General features: G+C 36.1%; 2 protein-coding genes and 1 long non-coding RNA gene across 3 annotated transcripts; 2 read left to right on the forward strand and 1 right to left on the reverse strand.

The window, feature by feature from the left end:
• Nucleotides 1-7,370: 7,370 nt before the first annotated feature.
• LOC143579314 (uncharacterized) lies at nucleotides 7,371-11,324 on the forward strand. The gene is made up of 3 exons (XR_013143436.1): nucleotides 7,371-7,499; nucleotides 8,165-8,363; nucleotides 11,180-11,324. It is a non-coding gene; the product is annotated as an uncharacterized LOC143579314 (long non-coding RNA).
• A 21-nt stretch (nucleotides 11,325-11,345) lies between these two features.
• LOC143579313 (uncharacterized) lies at nucleotides 11,346-13,150 on the forward strand. Its single transcript, XM_077062655.1, has 6 exons — nucleotides 11,346-11,544; nucleotides 11,633-11,882; nucleotides 11,970-12,135; nucleotides 12,240-12,342; nucleotides 12,437-12,565; nucleotides 12,631-13,150. The coding sequence occupies exons 1-6, from the start codon at nucleotides 11,443-11,445 to the stop codon at nucleotides 13,123-13,125; spliced, it is 1,245 nt and encodes a 414-aa protein (XP_076918770.1). The 5' UTR covers nucleotides 11,346-11,442; the 3' UTR covers nucleotides 13,126-13,150.
• Nucleotides 13,151-13,385: 235 nt separating this feature from the next.
• Nucleotides 13,386-15,520, reverse strand: LOC143579315 (uncharacterized). The gene is made up of 2 exons (XM_077062656.1): nucleotides 13,877-15,520; nucleotides 13,386-13,804 (listed from the first exon to the last, which is right to left on the reverse strand). Exons 1-2 carry the CDS (start codon nucleotides 15,425-15,427, stop codon nucleotides 13,400-13,402), a joined length of 1,956 nt encoding a protein of 651 aa, XP_076918771.1. The 5' UTR covers nucleotides 15,428-15,520; the 3' UTR covers nucleotides 13,386-13,399.
• Between the last annotated feature and the right edge of the window lie 343 nt (nucleotides 15,521-15,863).

The following is a 15,863-nucleotide window of genomic DNA, read 5'->3' on the forward strand; positions in this document are numbered from 1 at the left end:
ACAAGATAACCCTTATTGAAGAATGTTTTACTACAGGTGAGAAAATTTCATTATAATCCACACCAGCCCTTTGTGTAAACCCCTTTGCAACAAGTCTAGTTTTATACCTTGGTTTTTCTCCAGGATTCAATCCTTCTTTTACTTTATATATCTATTTGCAGGACACCAACTTTTGATCTTTAGGCTTTTCAACCAGTTCCCATGTACCATTTTTGTATAACGAATCCATTTCTTCATTCATGGCTGTACACCATTATTCTTTATCTCCTGAACTGATAGCCTTATTGTATGATAATGGTTCAAAAATACTTTCATGTTCTGCAGCCATAAATGCTACTGCAGATATGTCTTTTGTATCTCTAAATCTTAAAGGAGGTATGATAGTTCTTCTAGTCTTATTTCTGGCCAGACCAGGACTATTTTCAACAATGACCGAACTACCCCTTTCCTGATCTCCTTTAGTAATTTTAGAAGCTGGCTCCACCTCAATCTGAACACCCTCTTGATTGACTGAAATACCCTCAGTAGTACCTTCACCCTTGTTTATTACATCCTTATAAACCAAGTCTTCATTAAACTTGACATCCCTACTGAGTATGATTCTCTGACCACTACCTTCTAGTTTCCATAACCTATACCCTTTTACACCATCAGGATAACCAAGGAAAATACACTTCAATGCTCTTGGTTCCAATTTACCTTGACTTATATGTGCATAAGCCAATGACCCAAACACTCTAAGATTACTATAATCTTGCTTATGACCAGACCAAACTTCCATAGGTGTTTTCATGCCTAAAGCTGCAGATGGTGATCTATTAATCAAATAGGCTGCAGATGGTGATCTATTAATCAAATAGGCTGCAGTAGTTACAGCTTCAGCCCAAAAACTTTTGGGCAATCCAGAACTAACTAGCATACATCTCATCTTTTCACCAATAGTTCTGTTCATTCTCTCAGCCAAACCATTTTGCTGAGGTGTTCCAGGTACTGTCAAATGCCTAGCAATCCCACTTGACTTACACAACTGATCAAACTCCTTATTACAGAATTCTAAACCATTATCTGTTCTAAGTTTCTTAAGCTTTTTTTCAGTTTGTGTTTCCACCAAGGTTTTCCATTCTTTGAACTTATCTAAAGCATTATTCTTATTCTTAAGTATGTATACCCAAACCTTTCTAGAATAGTCATCTATGATTGAGAGATAATACCTTGCACCACCCAAGGAGTCATGTTTTGCAGGCCCCCACAAATCAGAGTGTACATAATCTAAAATACCTCTTGCGGGATGTTTGCCTCTACTGAAACTTACCCTCTTATGCTTCCCTAATACACAACTTTCACAAAAACTAATGTCACAACTCCTTAGTTTTCCAAGAACTTGCTATTTATTCAACTCAACAAGCCCCTGTATACTAATGTGACCTAGTCTTCTATGCCAAAGTAATGCATCATTATTCAAACTATTTGATGCAACATTCACAGAACCAGACTCTTTGACTTTACCATCTAACAGATAGATATTGTTATCTTTCCTAGATCCTGTTAACACAACCATAGATCCTCTTACTACTCTAGCCTTTCCATCTCTTAAACTAACTTGATACCCTTATTTTTCAAAAGTACCTAAAGATAAAAGGATTCTTTTCAGATTAGGAATATACCTCACATTCTTGAGATCAACTTCCTATAACAAACCATAATAAGAAATAAAATAATCAAAGAAAGAAATGAAGAAATGAGAAAGAAAAGAGAAGAAATAAAAAGGAAGAATGGAAAATGTAAAGGAAAATTCCATCCCACATTGGTGGAGGAAAGAAAATGGAAGGCTTTCACCATGGTATAAATATGATTTCTAACTCTTGTCTACATTGCTAGATTACAAAACTTGTAAGCTCTTTATAAGGAAGAGAGTTTACATGATAATATTCTTATGTGCCAAATCACACCCAGTAGTCCTAGCGGCCTCTTGTCTACATTGCTAGATTAAAAAACTTGTAAGCTCTTTATAAGGAAAAAAGTTTACATGATAATATTCTTATGTGCCAAATCACACCCAGTAGTCCTAGCGGAGGGTGCGAAGCACCCGACGCTCACGCGCACGGGCACGGGCACGGGCGAAGTGCGATGGGTGTAATGTGGCGCTTTGATGGCGCACGCTCGCATCGCCGCGAGCCGCTTAAGGGCCGCCTTAGTGCTTTTGCACCTTCACGATACGCGAAGAAGTATGCTTAAGCTTCTTCGCGATATGCGAAGATGTGACATGAAAGCTACGCAACATTGACACGCAGCCTGACACGTGTCGATCCACTTGGCATAGCTAGGGCTGACTCGGCAAACCTACTGCAGCTTCGCGATACGCGAAGATGCTTAAATTCAAGCATAAATAGGGCAGCAATCTGGACTTCACAAACTCGTTCCAAAAATCATACTTTCTCTCATATTTCTTATATAAGGTTGATATTATACCCGAGTAGTTGTAACAGTACCTCTTCGATCGAAAGGAACTTATACACGAATCCAAAAGCTCTACCTTAACAAGGTATGACATTGTGCCATCGTGTAAAGTTTCATGTCTCGTGATTATCATTATAATTATGGGTTTATACTAATATAGATATACTACATTGTGCTTAATTTAGGTGCTTAACATCAGAAGGCTTGTTAAATATAAACTTGCAAGATGAGACATTCGAAATTTTTGCATAACTCACATTTGCGTGAGACAATTGATTTTCCGACACTGTCATGATGCTTTCCAAAACCATCAAACTCATGACGGATAGTTTAAATATTTTCAAAGGATTTAAAGTACATTACAGTGATTAAGTCTCTGTAGACTTACGGGATGGTTACTACTGGTATTGTGGGGTTTTGTATACAAGGCTTGCCTACTGGGCTATTACACATTACTTATTAGACAAGTGTTAGCCAATAAGTAATATGACCACAGTCACAGATACGGTCGAGTGACAAGTACCTTTCGGTAATTTGTAAGCAGGCAGATGTAAAAACATCTTAATGCTGTAACTGTAAAATGTGTCATTTATAAATGAATGTACTCACCAGTATTTCCTGCTGATCAAATATTTTTAAACATGTTTCAGGTGACTTGTTAGAGACAAAGGAATGATGCATGCGGGCTTCCAGCTTAAATAAGTGGCTTGTCACCAGAATAAAGAAACGTGTTTTGTAAATTAGGGTTTATCCCCATAAAACTTATGTTTGTATAAAAAAAATGGGTTTTTATCCCAGTTTATGAAATAAGAATTATGGTGTTTTTATAACTCTGATTAATTTTCCTAACTACGGTTCTGATGAAATATTCCGCTACAAATTATTTTAATAAACATTGATACAACCACTCAACGTTCACGGCTCCCCTCCCGGAGTATAGGGGTCAGGGGCTGTAACACTTCCATTCCACTCACCATCTGAATTGTAACTGTTCCCATACCAAGAATTTGACAAGGTCTGTCATCACCAAGCTTGACAGAACCAAGATCTTCATGTCTTAGATCTTTAAAGAATTCTCTAACATGAGTCATATGAAATGAACATCCTGAGTCCATTACCCATTCCGTTTTTCCTTCAAGATTATTCACACACTACACTTCCGCACTGTCATAACCATCTGAGTCCACTTCTTGTGAAGTATGACTATTTTGCCCCTTTGATGTACTGTTTTCACCCTTCTTTTTCTTGAATTCAGGGCAATCCTTCTTGAAATGCTTTTCTGAGTTACAAAAGAAACAACTCTTCTTGGTTCTTGACTTAGATCTGACTTGATTCTTGAACTTGTTCCACTTTGGATCAGACCCCCTTTGTTCAGGTCTTCCTCTTACAAACAAACAATCTCCACCATCTTGTTTATGATCTGATCTATTTTTCAACTCTTTTGAGTTTAATGCAGCCAATACTTCATCCATGGTCAGAGTTTCTCTACCATACATTAGAGTATCTACAAAATGTTCATAAGATGATGGAAGAGACGTCAAGAAAATAATAGCCTGATCTTCATCATCTAACTCCACCTCATGTTCTCTAGATCTAGAATGAGTTTATTGAACTCATCTGTATGATCTTCAAGTGTCTTTCCATAGATCATATGAAACGTATACAACCTCTTCTTCAAATACAACCTATTATCCAAGAACTTAGTCATGTAAAGTGACTCAAGCTTGGCCCAAACTCCGACTGCCGTAATTTCTTTAGACACTTCCCGCAGAACTCGATTTCCCAGGCTGAGAATAATGGCACCATGGGCTTTTTCAAGAATGTCTTTCTTTTCTTTATCTGATAAAGCCTCCGGCATATTTGGTTCTCCCAACAGGGCATCGGAAACACCCTGATAAACCAACAGAGCCCTCATCTTGACTCTCCAGAGACTAAAATCATTCCTTCCATTAAACTTCTCTAACTCAAACTTGGTAGACACCATAATCGACCACCAATTGCGGAAACCACCGTTGAATTCTTTGAACAATCAATAGCCTATAGCTCTGATACCAGTTGTTGTATTTAACACCAAAGAAACGATGAAATTGGTGTAATCAAAACTCTATTAACAATGGCGATTACAAGAACGAAAACTGAAATCTAATGTATTTTGCAGAAATTGAAAAGTGAAATTAAAACTAATCTGATTGGGAACTCATTTATAAGCCCTAATCCCCAATCTAACAACATAACCGTCCTTAACAAACTAACAGAAAACTTAGGCACAAGCAGTCCTTACATCTTTATCTTCTTGTCACTTTAGACCCAAAGTATGGTATCTTTAACAACTTGACACTTCTAACCCTTCAACTTTTATTGACCAAGATTGACCATTAACAATTTTGACTTTATCATAACAACAAGCATATGGACAGATGAGAGGATTCTAATTTCTTGGTTGGTGTGGTGCATTAAGACAAATTAATCATGCCTAAGTTTTAAAGCAGACGCTCTAATAGCAATTAAAAGAAATAATCGGTATAAGATTGAGTATAAACTTATTTGTATTGATTGTGATAATTAACTTGATTACAAATAACCCTTATTTATAACCCTCTGATCCTTAACCTATACAAATCCCTATTAGACTAAAAATATGAGAGAAACTATTTAAAATAAATCTTAGATTTGTAAGTACGTCAATTAACCCCAGTATATACAAGATTTACAATAAAATATAGTTATATATAATATATGCCGTAAGACTTACAAAAATTGTAAGAGGCGCACATGTATACCTAGCTATCAACATGTTTGCGTTGCTTCTTATTCTTGTCCAAGACACCTCTATGTTAAGGAATATTATGTATAGTAAGAACTAGTTGCACATAAACATAAAAATAGACCATAAAATATATGTTTCTTTCTTTTCAAGTTTCTTTGTATTTTATTCAACATTCATATGAAATGATTAATTAGGCGAAAACGATGGTAGAATAAATCAGTAAATTAAAGAAAGAAAAGAAGAGAAGGTGTCCATATGATGTGATGATACGTCAAAATCATGATCAGGAGATTAATTTTGTTCACGATGGCCGTCACGGATAATTAAGTTATTGTATTGACACAATGACACGTGTTATTTAAATGTATACACGGCAATTTGTTAGGTGGCTCATTGAGAGATCCACTTGCACGAGCATGTCACATTAAAGCTTCTCAAAACAACTTTTCTAAACCAACAAGGTTCTGTTTTTAGAAACATTTAATGTCCTAGGTAGCAACTTATTTAATAGACCCACATGACAAAACCGGACCGCAAATACCAGTATCATATACCCGATGGTTTGGTTTTAAGGGCTTGAGATAACCGATGGTCCCGCTATGATTTCGGTTAGACACAATGACCGATTGGTTACCATAACTAAATTGAACTGTAAGTTAAAACACAACAGCATAATATTAATATTTGTTTGCCGTGAGTTCTATTTACGATATACATGGTTAGTTGTTTACTTTTATTTCGTCTTAAACTTTCATGCTTTTGATGCGACAAAATTTATGATTTACGGATTGTAGTTTCATTTATCATTTTCACTATCTAAGATCATTAAGCTTTGTCTTTTCTCAAGTCCCGGATCGATAATCAAGCGCGAACTAACGAGTAACTCTCGTTTATATTAATCAGAAAATATACTCGGACATGACATGCATATTAAGATGGAAACTTCGTCCAGTATTTTCATTAAAACCTTTTTTTTTCAAATGGTGTTATCATTAGAATTTTGCCTTTTTACTCATGGAGTGAATAGCACTAAATGATTAACGAGAATGATCGTAAAACTGTTGGTAATTCCTGTGCTATTAGGTTGTTTAAGTAATTAGGATTTTTTTTAGACCCAATGAGAAATCATAATAAATGTTGATATAGATTAGGAGGTGCGTTGTATACTGATGAGAAGTTGATACAAGAGTTAGCAGACTTTTATACAGATCAGTTTGATAGCGTACAAAGCAAAATGGCCCAAGTTTAAAGGGATTAACTTGGGCTTAACTTTGGCTATGAATGAAATTACGAGACCCATTACCATTCAACGGAAAGGTTTCAACGAAAACGAGCCAGACCATGTTGCACATGCCACAGGCAGTTTGGCTCACCTTTGATCTGGCAAACTTTAATAGTTAAATTTCATCATTTGGAGCTCCAATTTCACCGATTCTCGCAATCTTAAAATCTTCAACATGTATAACCCCTCACGGTAGTGCGAATTTAATCAATGAGTTATATTACCACATGCATGTTGAACTCGAATATAAATAATTAAATAATGTATATTAACACTTAATTTGTATTTATATGGACAGCACGCCAAATAAACTGCACAGGTTTACTTATGTTTGCCACCAAACTTTCATCTATGAAATCCTACACTCCACCAATTTTACTTATTTTATTTTAATTAGTTAGTTATAAATTTATAAAATATCAATATCATCATATATTTTACAAACATAATGTGCACTTATAAATTATAGGAAAAAAAACATCTAAGACTAGATTACACTATAACTGCGGTTAGTTATCCAACTTAAACTAAATACACAAGTTTTAATCCATAACTTACAAAACACATAACCTTTTGATCCTTTCAAAGCGAAGATATAGCAGAATTGAAAATGTCTTAAATGAAATAGGCAATAAATAATAATAATAAAAATAGCTAGTGTTTTTACCATTTGATCCTTTGGTGCTGTAAAGGTAAACCTGAATTGAGTTATGAAAGTGATGTTAAAGAGTGTAAAGATTTAAAAATATATAAATAAATGGGCCCCACATTTCCATTGAAGAACATATTCTCTTATTACCTACACATGACACCACCTAATCTTTTCTTCCTCCATACACCAGACTCTGTCCTGCATATACATACATACAAATATAGAGATAAGAGACACAGAGTCAGAAACAGAAGGCTACCTGATGATGATGATGCTATATGCTTTAATTCAGAACAAAATATATCTCCAAATTTAATCAGTTATAGGTTTCTATGTGGTAAGTCTCTATATACATTCATACACACACATATGTAATATGTGTGTATATATATATATAATTCTTATGGTTTTCTTGTTTTAATTCTGTATAAGAATTTTGAGTCATTGCTGAATTATCATCTCAGTGTTGTGATAATTTGACATAATCTCAGAATTATCATAAGTTCTTGATTAATTCCCAATTATGGTTTCTATTTTTGGGTGCATTACCCTTAATAGTATTATTATATATTAATTTTTAGAAATGAAATATAAAAACTAAAAAAGCCATTTAATTTGTTGTTCTTTGTCTCTGTAAATTTAATCACAGTATCTGTGTTTCTATACCATGATTAAAACTCAAGAATCCTAATTTTCAAATTTATATGTTTTTTCAATATTATCTTTAGATAACAAGAAAATAACATCTGATTTTTATTATTTTTTTGAGTTAAATATGTAGCCCCAATAAATCTTCCAACATAAAAACTTTTTTATGAATTTGTTTTCTTTTTTCTGGTAAAAGAAATACCCAAAAACCCATTTTTGCATAACTTTTATTTATTTTATCTGGGAAACATAACCTCAAAAAAAAAAAAAAAAACTGTTTTCTATTAAAAAAAATTATATATTGAGTTTGTATATAAAAGATATAATAAGATAGCATTTTATGTGGTTCATTTTGCAGAAAATGGAGAATAATGGTAAATCATTGGAGAGAATAGTGTCATTGAAGGCAGTACAGTTAGGAAACTCATTTTCATGCCAAATATGTGTTATTGGATTCCTATGTGGAGTATGTCTAGCTTCACTCGTTCTTGCTGCCCTCACTTCTTTTGCTTCTTTTCACATATCCCCTAATTCTAGTTCCACTTCATATTTTCTCAGTAAGTTTTTCTCTTTCCCTCTCAAAATTTTATATAATAATACACTAATTATATGTTAATTAAAGTGTGCAAAATGATTTTATTATTAGAAAATTGGTGGAGTATTTGTTAAGTTGGATGATGACATTTGTGAATTATAATAGTGGAAGGATAAACATAAAATTGATTAGTCAAAAATGTACAAATGAGTAGTTCTTAGTCCTCAAGGGTGTGTGATTGAAGCAAACTAAAGTTGGTACCAATTATTTTCCTTCCAAAGATAAAAAATAATAATGATCTACTTTAAGTTATATTCTATGTTCTAGAATTGTATTTTAATAGATCTATTGCTCGGAAAATATGTAATGTTTACTGGCTAACATCATTACTCATTTCCAAAGGGGCCTTAGGTCTGATGGTATCGAGGTGCTAAATAAGGTTTTGTCTTTTCAAATGGTAAGTGATCAAATCTCGTAGGTGAAAAAAAAAATTGGTTTGAAAACATCATTAGTCATTAGATAATGTGATTTCTTCGTATGATATTTCGGTTTTATATATGATTGTAACTTTAAGGGTGTCACAAATACAAAAAGAAATGGTTTTAAAAACAGAAAAGCTAAACTTTAAATTAAACTATGCATTTGAGACATGTACATGCAATAATGCTACTCATGTAGTCCCAACTAACTTATAGGCACGTTAATAGTAACTTTTTCCTGTCATATAATTGGAATTTAAGCGTCCAACTACTAACTAAATATTCCCAACAATGACCCTAGTAGGGGCTATAATTCCAAGGATAGTAATCTAATCATGTATATTTGAAGAGTGACTTTTAATATGAAGCCGGAAATGAATATATAATTGTAAGATCAGTTTAAACACTTGTATCTTTCAGTTTAAGTGGACCTCACTTTTTATTTTTTTCACTCCAATTAGATCAACAAAGTACTTTGTACAAATATAATATATGGTTTGTGCAATTTATCTAGGGTTCTATTAGGGACACCAAACACCCCTTTATACACCCTGTATGGGGCTATGCGGGGGTTATATGGGGTCCTATGCGCCCCGTACGCCCCGTATAGCCCTATACGGGGCGTATTGATGGGTGTTTAAGCAAAAATGAAGGGTGTCCCTAGAATTTCCCCTTATCTATCTATATAAAGTTAATATATATTAAGTTTTTAGTTGTATTTAATTCAAATAAAGTGTTTTCTTATATGGAATTGCCATGATGCATAATTATTACAGTATCTAACAACACCCACGAACTTGAGACCCTTTTTATAAAATAACTCGTGATCCGGTCTTGATATATTTTCATTTCCCTTATTTTATAAAGAGAATTAAGTTCGTGGGTGTTGTTACATACAACAATAATTGTGTATCATGGCAATTGCATCTAAGAAAAGACTTTATTTGAATTTAACGACTAAAAACTTAATATAAAATTAACTTTACATAGATAATTGCGGGAATCATATAATATATTTGTACAAAGTACTTTGCTGATCTAATTGGAGTGAAAAAGAAAAGCTGGGTCCACTTAAACCAAAAGATACAAGTGATTATGCAAATCTTACAATTATCTATTTATTTTTGACTTCATATTAAAAGTCACTCTTCGAAATACACATGATTAGATTACTATCCTTAAGAATTTTAGCCCCCACTAGGGTTATTGTAGTCGGTGGCCATCACCACGTTGGTGAGGTGGTCAGGAGGTTTTCCTTCGGGCTTCCTAGGACTTTGAATCTAGGCTTATATGCACGCTTTGAAATATGTGCAAAACTACTGTAAAGGAGATTCAAACTTGAGTAATTGGGCATGTCAAATGTTATGACCATTCGGGAGAGACACCGTTGCCACTGCGAAAGACGCATTTCCAAAAAACTCGTGATCCATTGACGTCTAAATTACATATTTGTCCCTCTTAAATTGCACGCCCCTACAAGATTTATATAAAACGACCATTCCCGTGCTGTTTCCAAATAAAGTGAAGACTTGAGAACATGTATGTTGCCTTGTGAGTTAGGCTTTGCATAAAGCAATCACTTTAAATGCCTTTCAACTCTTTTCGTGATTCCTCCGTACGATCACTAACTCCTAGGTTTAACCTTTATTTATTTGAAAATAATAACACCCACCTATATGATATTATGATAACACGAATTGGGTTCACATATTTATGTTTTTTGGCCATAAAATAATAAATAATAAACGAATCAAATTCAAATATCTACCGTCTATGAAGTCATGTATCTTATGACGGAATATGTAAATTTGTTATGATTTGACTATAGAGCTGTAACGTTTACGTATGTAGTCTTTTTTCGGATTAAAAAGACTAAATTGTCCTCATGTGCAATGCACATGATTAGACTTAACAAACAAAATTAAAGGTCACCCATCAATTGGATGTAATATTTTACAATCCCTCGACGTCTATTGTGGTTAATAAAGATTAAAGATCAAATATGTTAGCGCCGTGCGTACATAAAGGACATAATCTGTAATTTACTCAAATAAAAATAAAATATATACATAGAGAACCATTATCTCTAAAATGTTTTCAGTTAAACCCCTCAACTATGAAAAATATAGAATTTCGTTCTTTTAAATAAAGTATAACTTCAAAAGAAATCGATTGAGAAACCGATATTGGTTCGGTAACAAAAAACTAAAAAATGAACTATAACTTAAAAAGAAATCGATTGAGAAACCGATATTTCGATCATAGTTGTTTCTTATAACCAACTTCTATAGTTCGTTTATGACATGTCCGGCTTAGAAGTTATACTAGACGTTGTCCAACGAATTGCGATGTTTTCTAGATGCATTTACGAGCCGAGAATGTGATTCTAAACCTGGAGCAGTAGAAAGAATGGTGCTATCACAAAACTTGATGGGGGTTCAAGTCAACAACCGAGTCAACTCAATCTACTCGGCTTGGAGCGCCATGCTAAACAAGTCAAACACAGAAATGTTTTCACAAAAGGTGCCTAGACCTCCTCATTTGGACAACTGTAAGCTGAGGATTGAAGCTAACCAGATTCTCGATAAACGTACCAAAGACGGGAAACTACCGCCATGGACAATGTGGAAAGGTTTCTTGAGTAACTACCCTTTATCAACCAAAGACGAGCGGCAAGGGTATAATGGTCATCGACCCATCTCCAAAAGTGCTTACCCTCCTTGGGTACGTTCTCACTTCTAACAATTCTGTAATTTTTACGTTCGATCAAGTGGGGCCCACTTGACGTGCCTGTATATACGAGTTGTTATAGATTAAAGGGTCGGACGAAGAAAACTATCCGCTAACAAGGGAAGTGCAATGCGATATATGGGTGCACCAACATCCCGTGAATTGTAAAGACCCGAATGTAAAGTTTCTCGTTGCAGATTGGGAGAGAATACCCGGGTTTGGTATGGGGGCCCAGTTTGCTGGGATGACCGGGCTTCTTGCAATCGCTATGAATGAAAATAGGGTACTTGTCACAAACTACTATAATCGAGCCGACCATGATGGTTGTAAAGGTAGATCAACTTACAAAAATGCATACAGAGTTTCATCACGAGTCTAGTTAAGTAATTATGTCTCACTCGGTTATATTTTCACATTAGGTGCATCGAGGTCTAGTTGGTCATGCTATTATTTTCCCGAGACATCACAGGAGTGTAGAGAACGAGCGTTTGAACTCGTGAAGGAAAAAGGAGCATTGGAGAGAGGAGCTATTACAGTTAAAGAAAACTACACAACCAAGCAGATATGGACCGGCTCGATCCCACGGTAATTTTATTTATTAACTTTTAATCTACTATATATTCGATGATTCTTCAAAAATGGTTAGTTTATGCATTTGTCACCGATGATTCAGTCTATGTTTATTACAGAGTATGGGGTGGTCCTTGGAGTTACTTGCAGCCAACGACAGAAGTTAACGGGACTTTAATCGGCTATCATCGGAGAATGGACTGGAGATGGTGGCGAGCACAGGTAGCTAACTTAGATCACATGACTCTACTTGATCTTCGATGAATAAAATGTTCGAACATTTTCATAATGAGTTTTAGCTCAACTATATATTCAGGCTTTGCGCTATCTTATGAGGTTCCAAACCGAGTACACGTGTGGTTTACTAAATGTAGCTCGACACTCGGCATTTGGGTGGGAAGCTGCCGAGTTAGTTCACTCAATGAGTTTCTCGGATCATTTCGAGGTTTGTTAAATTACCATTGTACCCTTTACCACATCAGCCATGGCTCATCTGCTGTTTAATTTCAGGAAAACATGAAAGATTCGAGATCCGCGATCGAAGACTACGTATGGTCAAATCACGAGCCGTGGACCCCAAGGCCATTGCTAAGCGTGCACGTAAGGATGGGAGACAAAGCGTGTGAAATGAAGGTGGTTGAGTTCGAAGAATACATGCGTCTTGCTAACCGGGCTAGAAACCGTTTCCCTCATCTGAAACGAATTTGGCTCTCAACCGAGATGCAAGAAGTGATCGATAAAACAAAATTGTACCCAAACTGGAACTTTTACTACTCAAATGCGAGACGACAAGTGGGAAACCTAACAATGGCAGTCTACGAAGCAAGCCTAGGTCGAGAAACGAGCACTAATTATCCGCTTGTAAACTTTTTGATGGCTACCGAAGCTGACTTCTTCATTGGAGCCTTGGGTTCTACATGGTGTTATCTTATAGATGGAATGAGAAATACCGGTGGAAAGGTTATGGCAGGGTACTTGAGTGTTAATAAGGATCGGTTTTGGTAAACTTACGAGTTGTATCTTTTAGTTTCATCTTAATCTTATGTACAAAATATCAATGTATAAAAAAACTTATGGCTAAACCATGAGTGTCAAGTAACATAATAATATGCCCACTATATCAATGTTTGAACACAAATTAAAACTGAAGTGGAATAATAATATATAACTTAAAACATTAATACACCATGTTGAAGTTGTTCCTGAGAAAACTACTGGAACAAAAGATTGCATACAACAACAGTAAATATCAAATTTCATACCCGATTCGAAGAACAAATCATTCCAAATCTTCACTCGACTGCCTTGCACCGTTTTCAGTGCTTCGATCTGCTGCTGCTGCTGCTAGTGCAGATTTCTTCTTGTGTTTCCGATTCTTGGCTTTCTTGGACTTCATTCTACGTTTCTTCTCGTTTGCATCAACCCATGTGTAGTCTGCTGGTATGTTAAACGGGTCTGGTTCGTCTCGGAAGCTACGACCCTCACTGTCACTTGACGGGTCACCACGGGTCCCTTTCATCCATGAGATCCATGATGTTGACCCCTCGGGTTCTTTAGATTTTGAGTCTTGGAAATGAGCGGGACTCGAAAGTGGCGTTGAAAATTCTTCTGATGCGGTTTGTAGCTCCTCGAATTTTGTAAATGTTACAAGTACTCTTATTGTTGGCACAATTGGAATCGCGATCTGCACTCACAAACAGATATCAGCTTCATCTTAATGAAACCATATATTTTGAAAAAAAAAAAAGGAATGTACCTTGACGGGGAAGGTGCCGGTAGGTAGTTTAGTGGTTAAAAGCTCTCTTAATCTCCTAATTGCCTTCACTTTATTGGCTAAGATGTCAAGTAATGGCACGAGTTCGTCTGTTTTCAAAGGGAAATCGGGTGTTAACCAAAGAACCGGTCTTAAACCTTTTTTGTACTCGCTTTCATGCTTAACATCGGTTGTTGATCCTTTTTTCTTCTTCTTTTTCACACTCTTATCTTTCCCTTTCTTAGACTCGCCATTGTTTTCCTCTGATAAAGTTTCGGATGACGGTTTTTGAGTTTCGTTAAGTTTAGAAAACTTTTTTAGAATCTTTGAATCTTCGGGATCGTTGTTTTTTGAACCCTTTTTGTTCCAACCGAACCAGCTTTTCTTATCTTTAGCGTTGGGTTCAGTGTTTTCAAACGAAACCGAATCGCCATTTTCGTGGTGGAGATGTCGTTCTTCATCTTCACAAACGTTTTCAGAGTTCCCCATTTTAAGAGCTGAATTCAATTGCCTCTTTTCTTCAGGTGTCAAAACATCATCATATTCATCATGGTCAACTCCATTTTCAACTCCGCCGTGTTCATTGGAGAAAAGCTCCTCATCTGTCATAGCTCCCGGGACACGCCTCGATTTCACGCTCACCATCACATGGAGCATATCATACACCTTACTTTTCCAGGGTCCCACGAGCTCCGTCCTCTCTTGTCTTCTCCAATTCAAATGAGGAACAAGCTCGGCTTGAGTCACATCAATCCCGGGCCTGTACATGTTCGTTTGAGACATCAATGCAACTTCATGAGCCACCTCAGCTTCCGAAGGTTGTGCACCTGCACCCTCTAATGCATTCGTTATTTCCTTTTCTTTATGCGAAAGAACAATCAATGAACCTGGAGATAAACAAACGTTACCATCATCTCGTGAGTACCCGTCTCCAAGAAACATGAAAGTTTGATCCGACCGTTGGATTCTAAACCCGTCAAAGCCCGCCAAAGTCATATCAGCCCGTAAATTCGACCCACGTTTCCAAATCCGGTAAGTATCCGAAGGAGCAATCCGTCTTATAAACGGAATAACCGAGCTTTCAAAATGAAAAGTTATCTCCATGTAAAAATCCCGAATCCGGTTAGCCGAAGCAACTATACGAGGCAGCCTACGACACCACTTAGCCCACGCTAATGGCTGGTAATGCCGAGCAATAATCATCGCTATATTCTCCTCTCTATTACAAACCGCTTCTTGAAGCGCACTCCACCCATTCTCATTCTGCAGACTCCAATCCGCACCAGAAGCCATCAATATATCCGCCGAGACCGCATCCTTTAACCTAACCGCAAGATGCAGAGGCGTTTCACGACCCGGAACATCACGCCGGTCAATCACAGCCGAAACCACATCAGCGTCCAGCTCAGCAGCTACTGATTCCGCCTCTGTGTTAACCGTCCCGGCCTTGGCTAACCGTGGGAGGGCGGTTATAACCTTCTTAAGCCCCACGTGATCCCGTTGAGCAATGGCTAGGTGAGCCGGACTATGGGAATACTTGGAATAATCTTCCATTAATAATAATATTCTTTATCTTCTTACTTCTTAAAAATTCAATATTTCAATAAAACTGATGATACCCAATTCAGTATCTTAACCTAATTTTGGTCCACATTGGGGAAAACACAAAAAGCTGGAAGCTTTAAGTCACTAGTGTAATCCTAAGTAAAGGGGTTTCAGCAAATCTGAAAACAGAGATTAAGCAGTGTAAATTGCAGCATGAACAACTTCAAAGGTTGAAACTTTATTATTGATTAGTGAATTGAAAGGAAGATAAGAAGAAATTAATTAAACCTGAATGGATGGATTGAGAAAGATGAATCATGTTGCTGCTGGTGGTGTTGAAAAGCAAGTCACGCGGCTGAGATCTGTGTCTGAGTGTGTTACCTTTGGCTTTGAACTATTAATAATAATAATAATAAGAGTGTCAGTATAAGTTACTTACTACTGG

This window comes from Bidens hawaiensis, unplaced genomic scaffold (assembly GCF_021521415.1).
Source record: "Bidens hawaiensis isolate Kalapana, Puna unplaced genomic scaffold, B.hawaiensis_p1.1 tig00029659_1, whole genome shotgun sequence".
NCBI classification, from domain to species: Eukaryota; Viridiplantae; Streptophyta; class Magnoliopsida; order Asterales; family Asteraceae; genus Bidens; species Bidens hawaiensis.

Coding starts and splice junctions, on each gene's coding strand:
- LOC143579313 (XM_077062655.1), top strand. CDS start 11,443: ATGTGGAAAGGTTTCTTGAGTAACTACCCTTTATCAACCAAAGACGAG. Junction 12,136..12,239: donor TGGACCGGCTCGATCCCACG/GTAATTTTATTT, acceptor TGTTTATTACAG/AGTATGGGGTGGTCCTTGGA. Junction 12,343..12,436: donor GGAGATGGTGGCGAGCACAG/GTAGCTAACTTA, acceptor CTATATATTCAG/GCTTTGCGCTATCTTATGAG.
- LOC143579315 (XM_077062656.1), bottom strand. CDS start 15,427: ATGGAAGATTATTCCAAGTATTCCCATAGTCCGGCTCACCTAGCCATT. Junction 13,805..13,876: donor CCGGCACCTTCCCCGTCAAG/GTACATTCCTTT, acceptor TTGTGAGTGCAG/ATCGCGATTCCAATTGTGCC.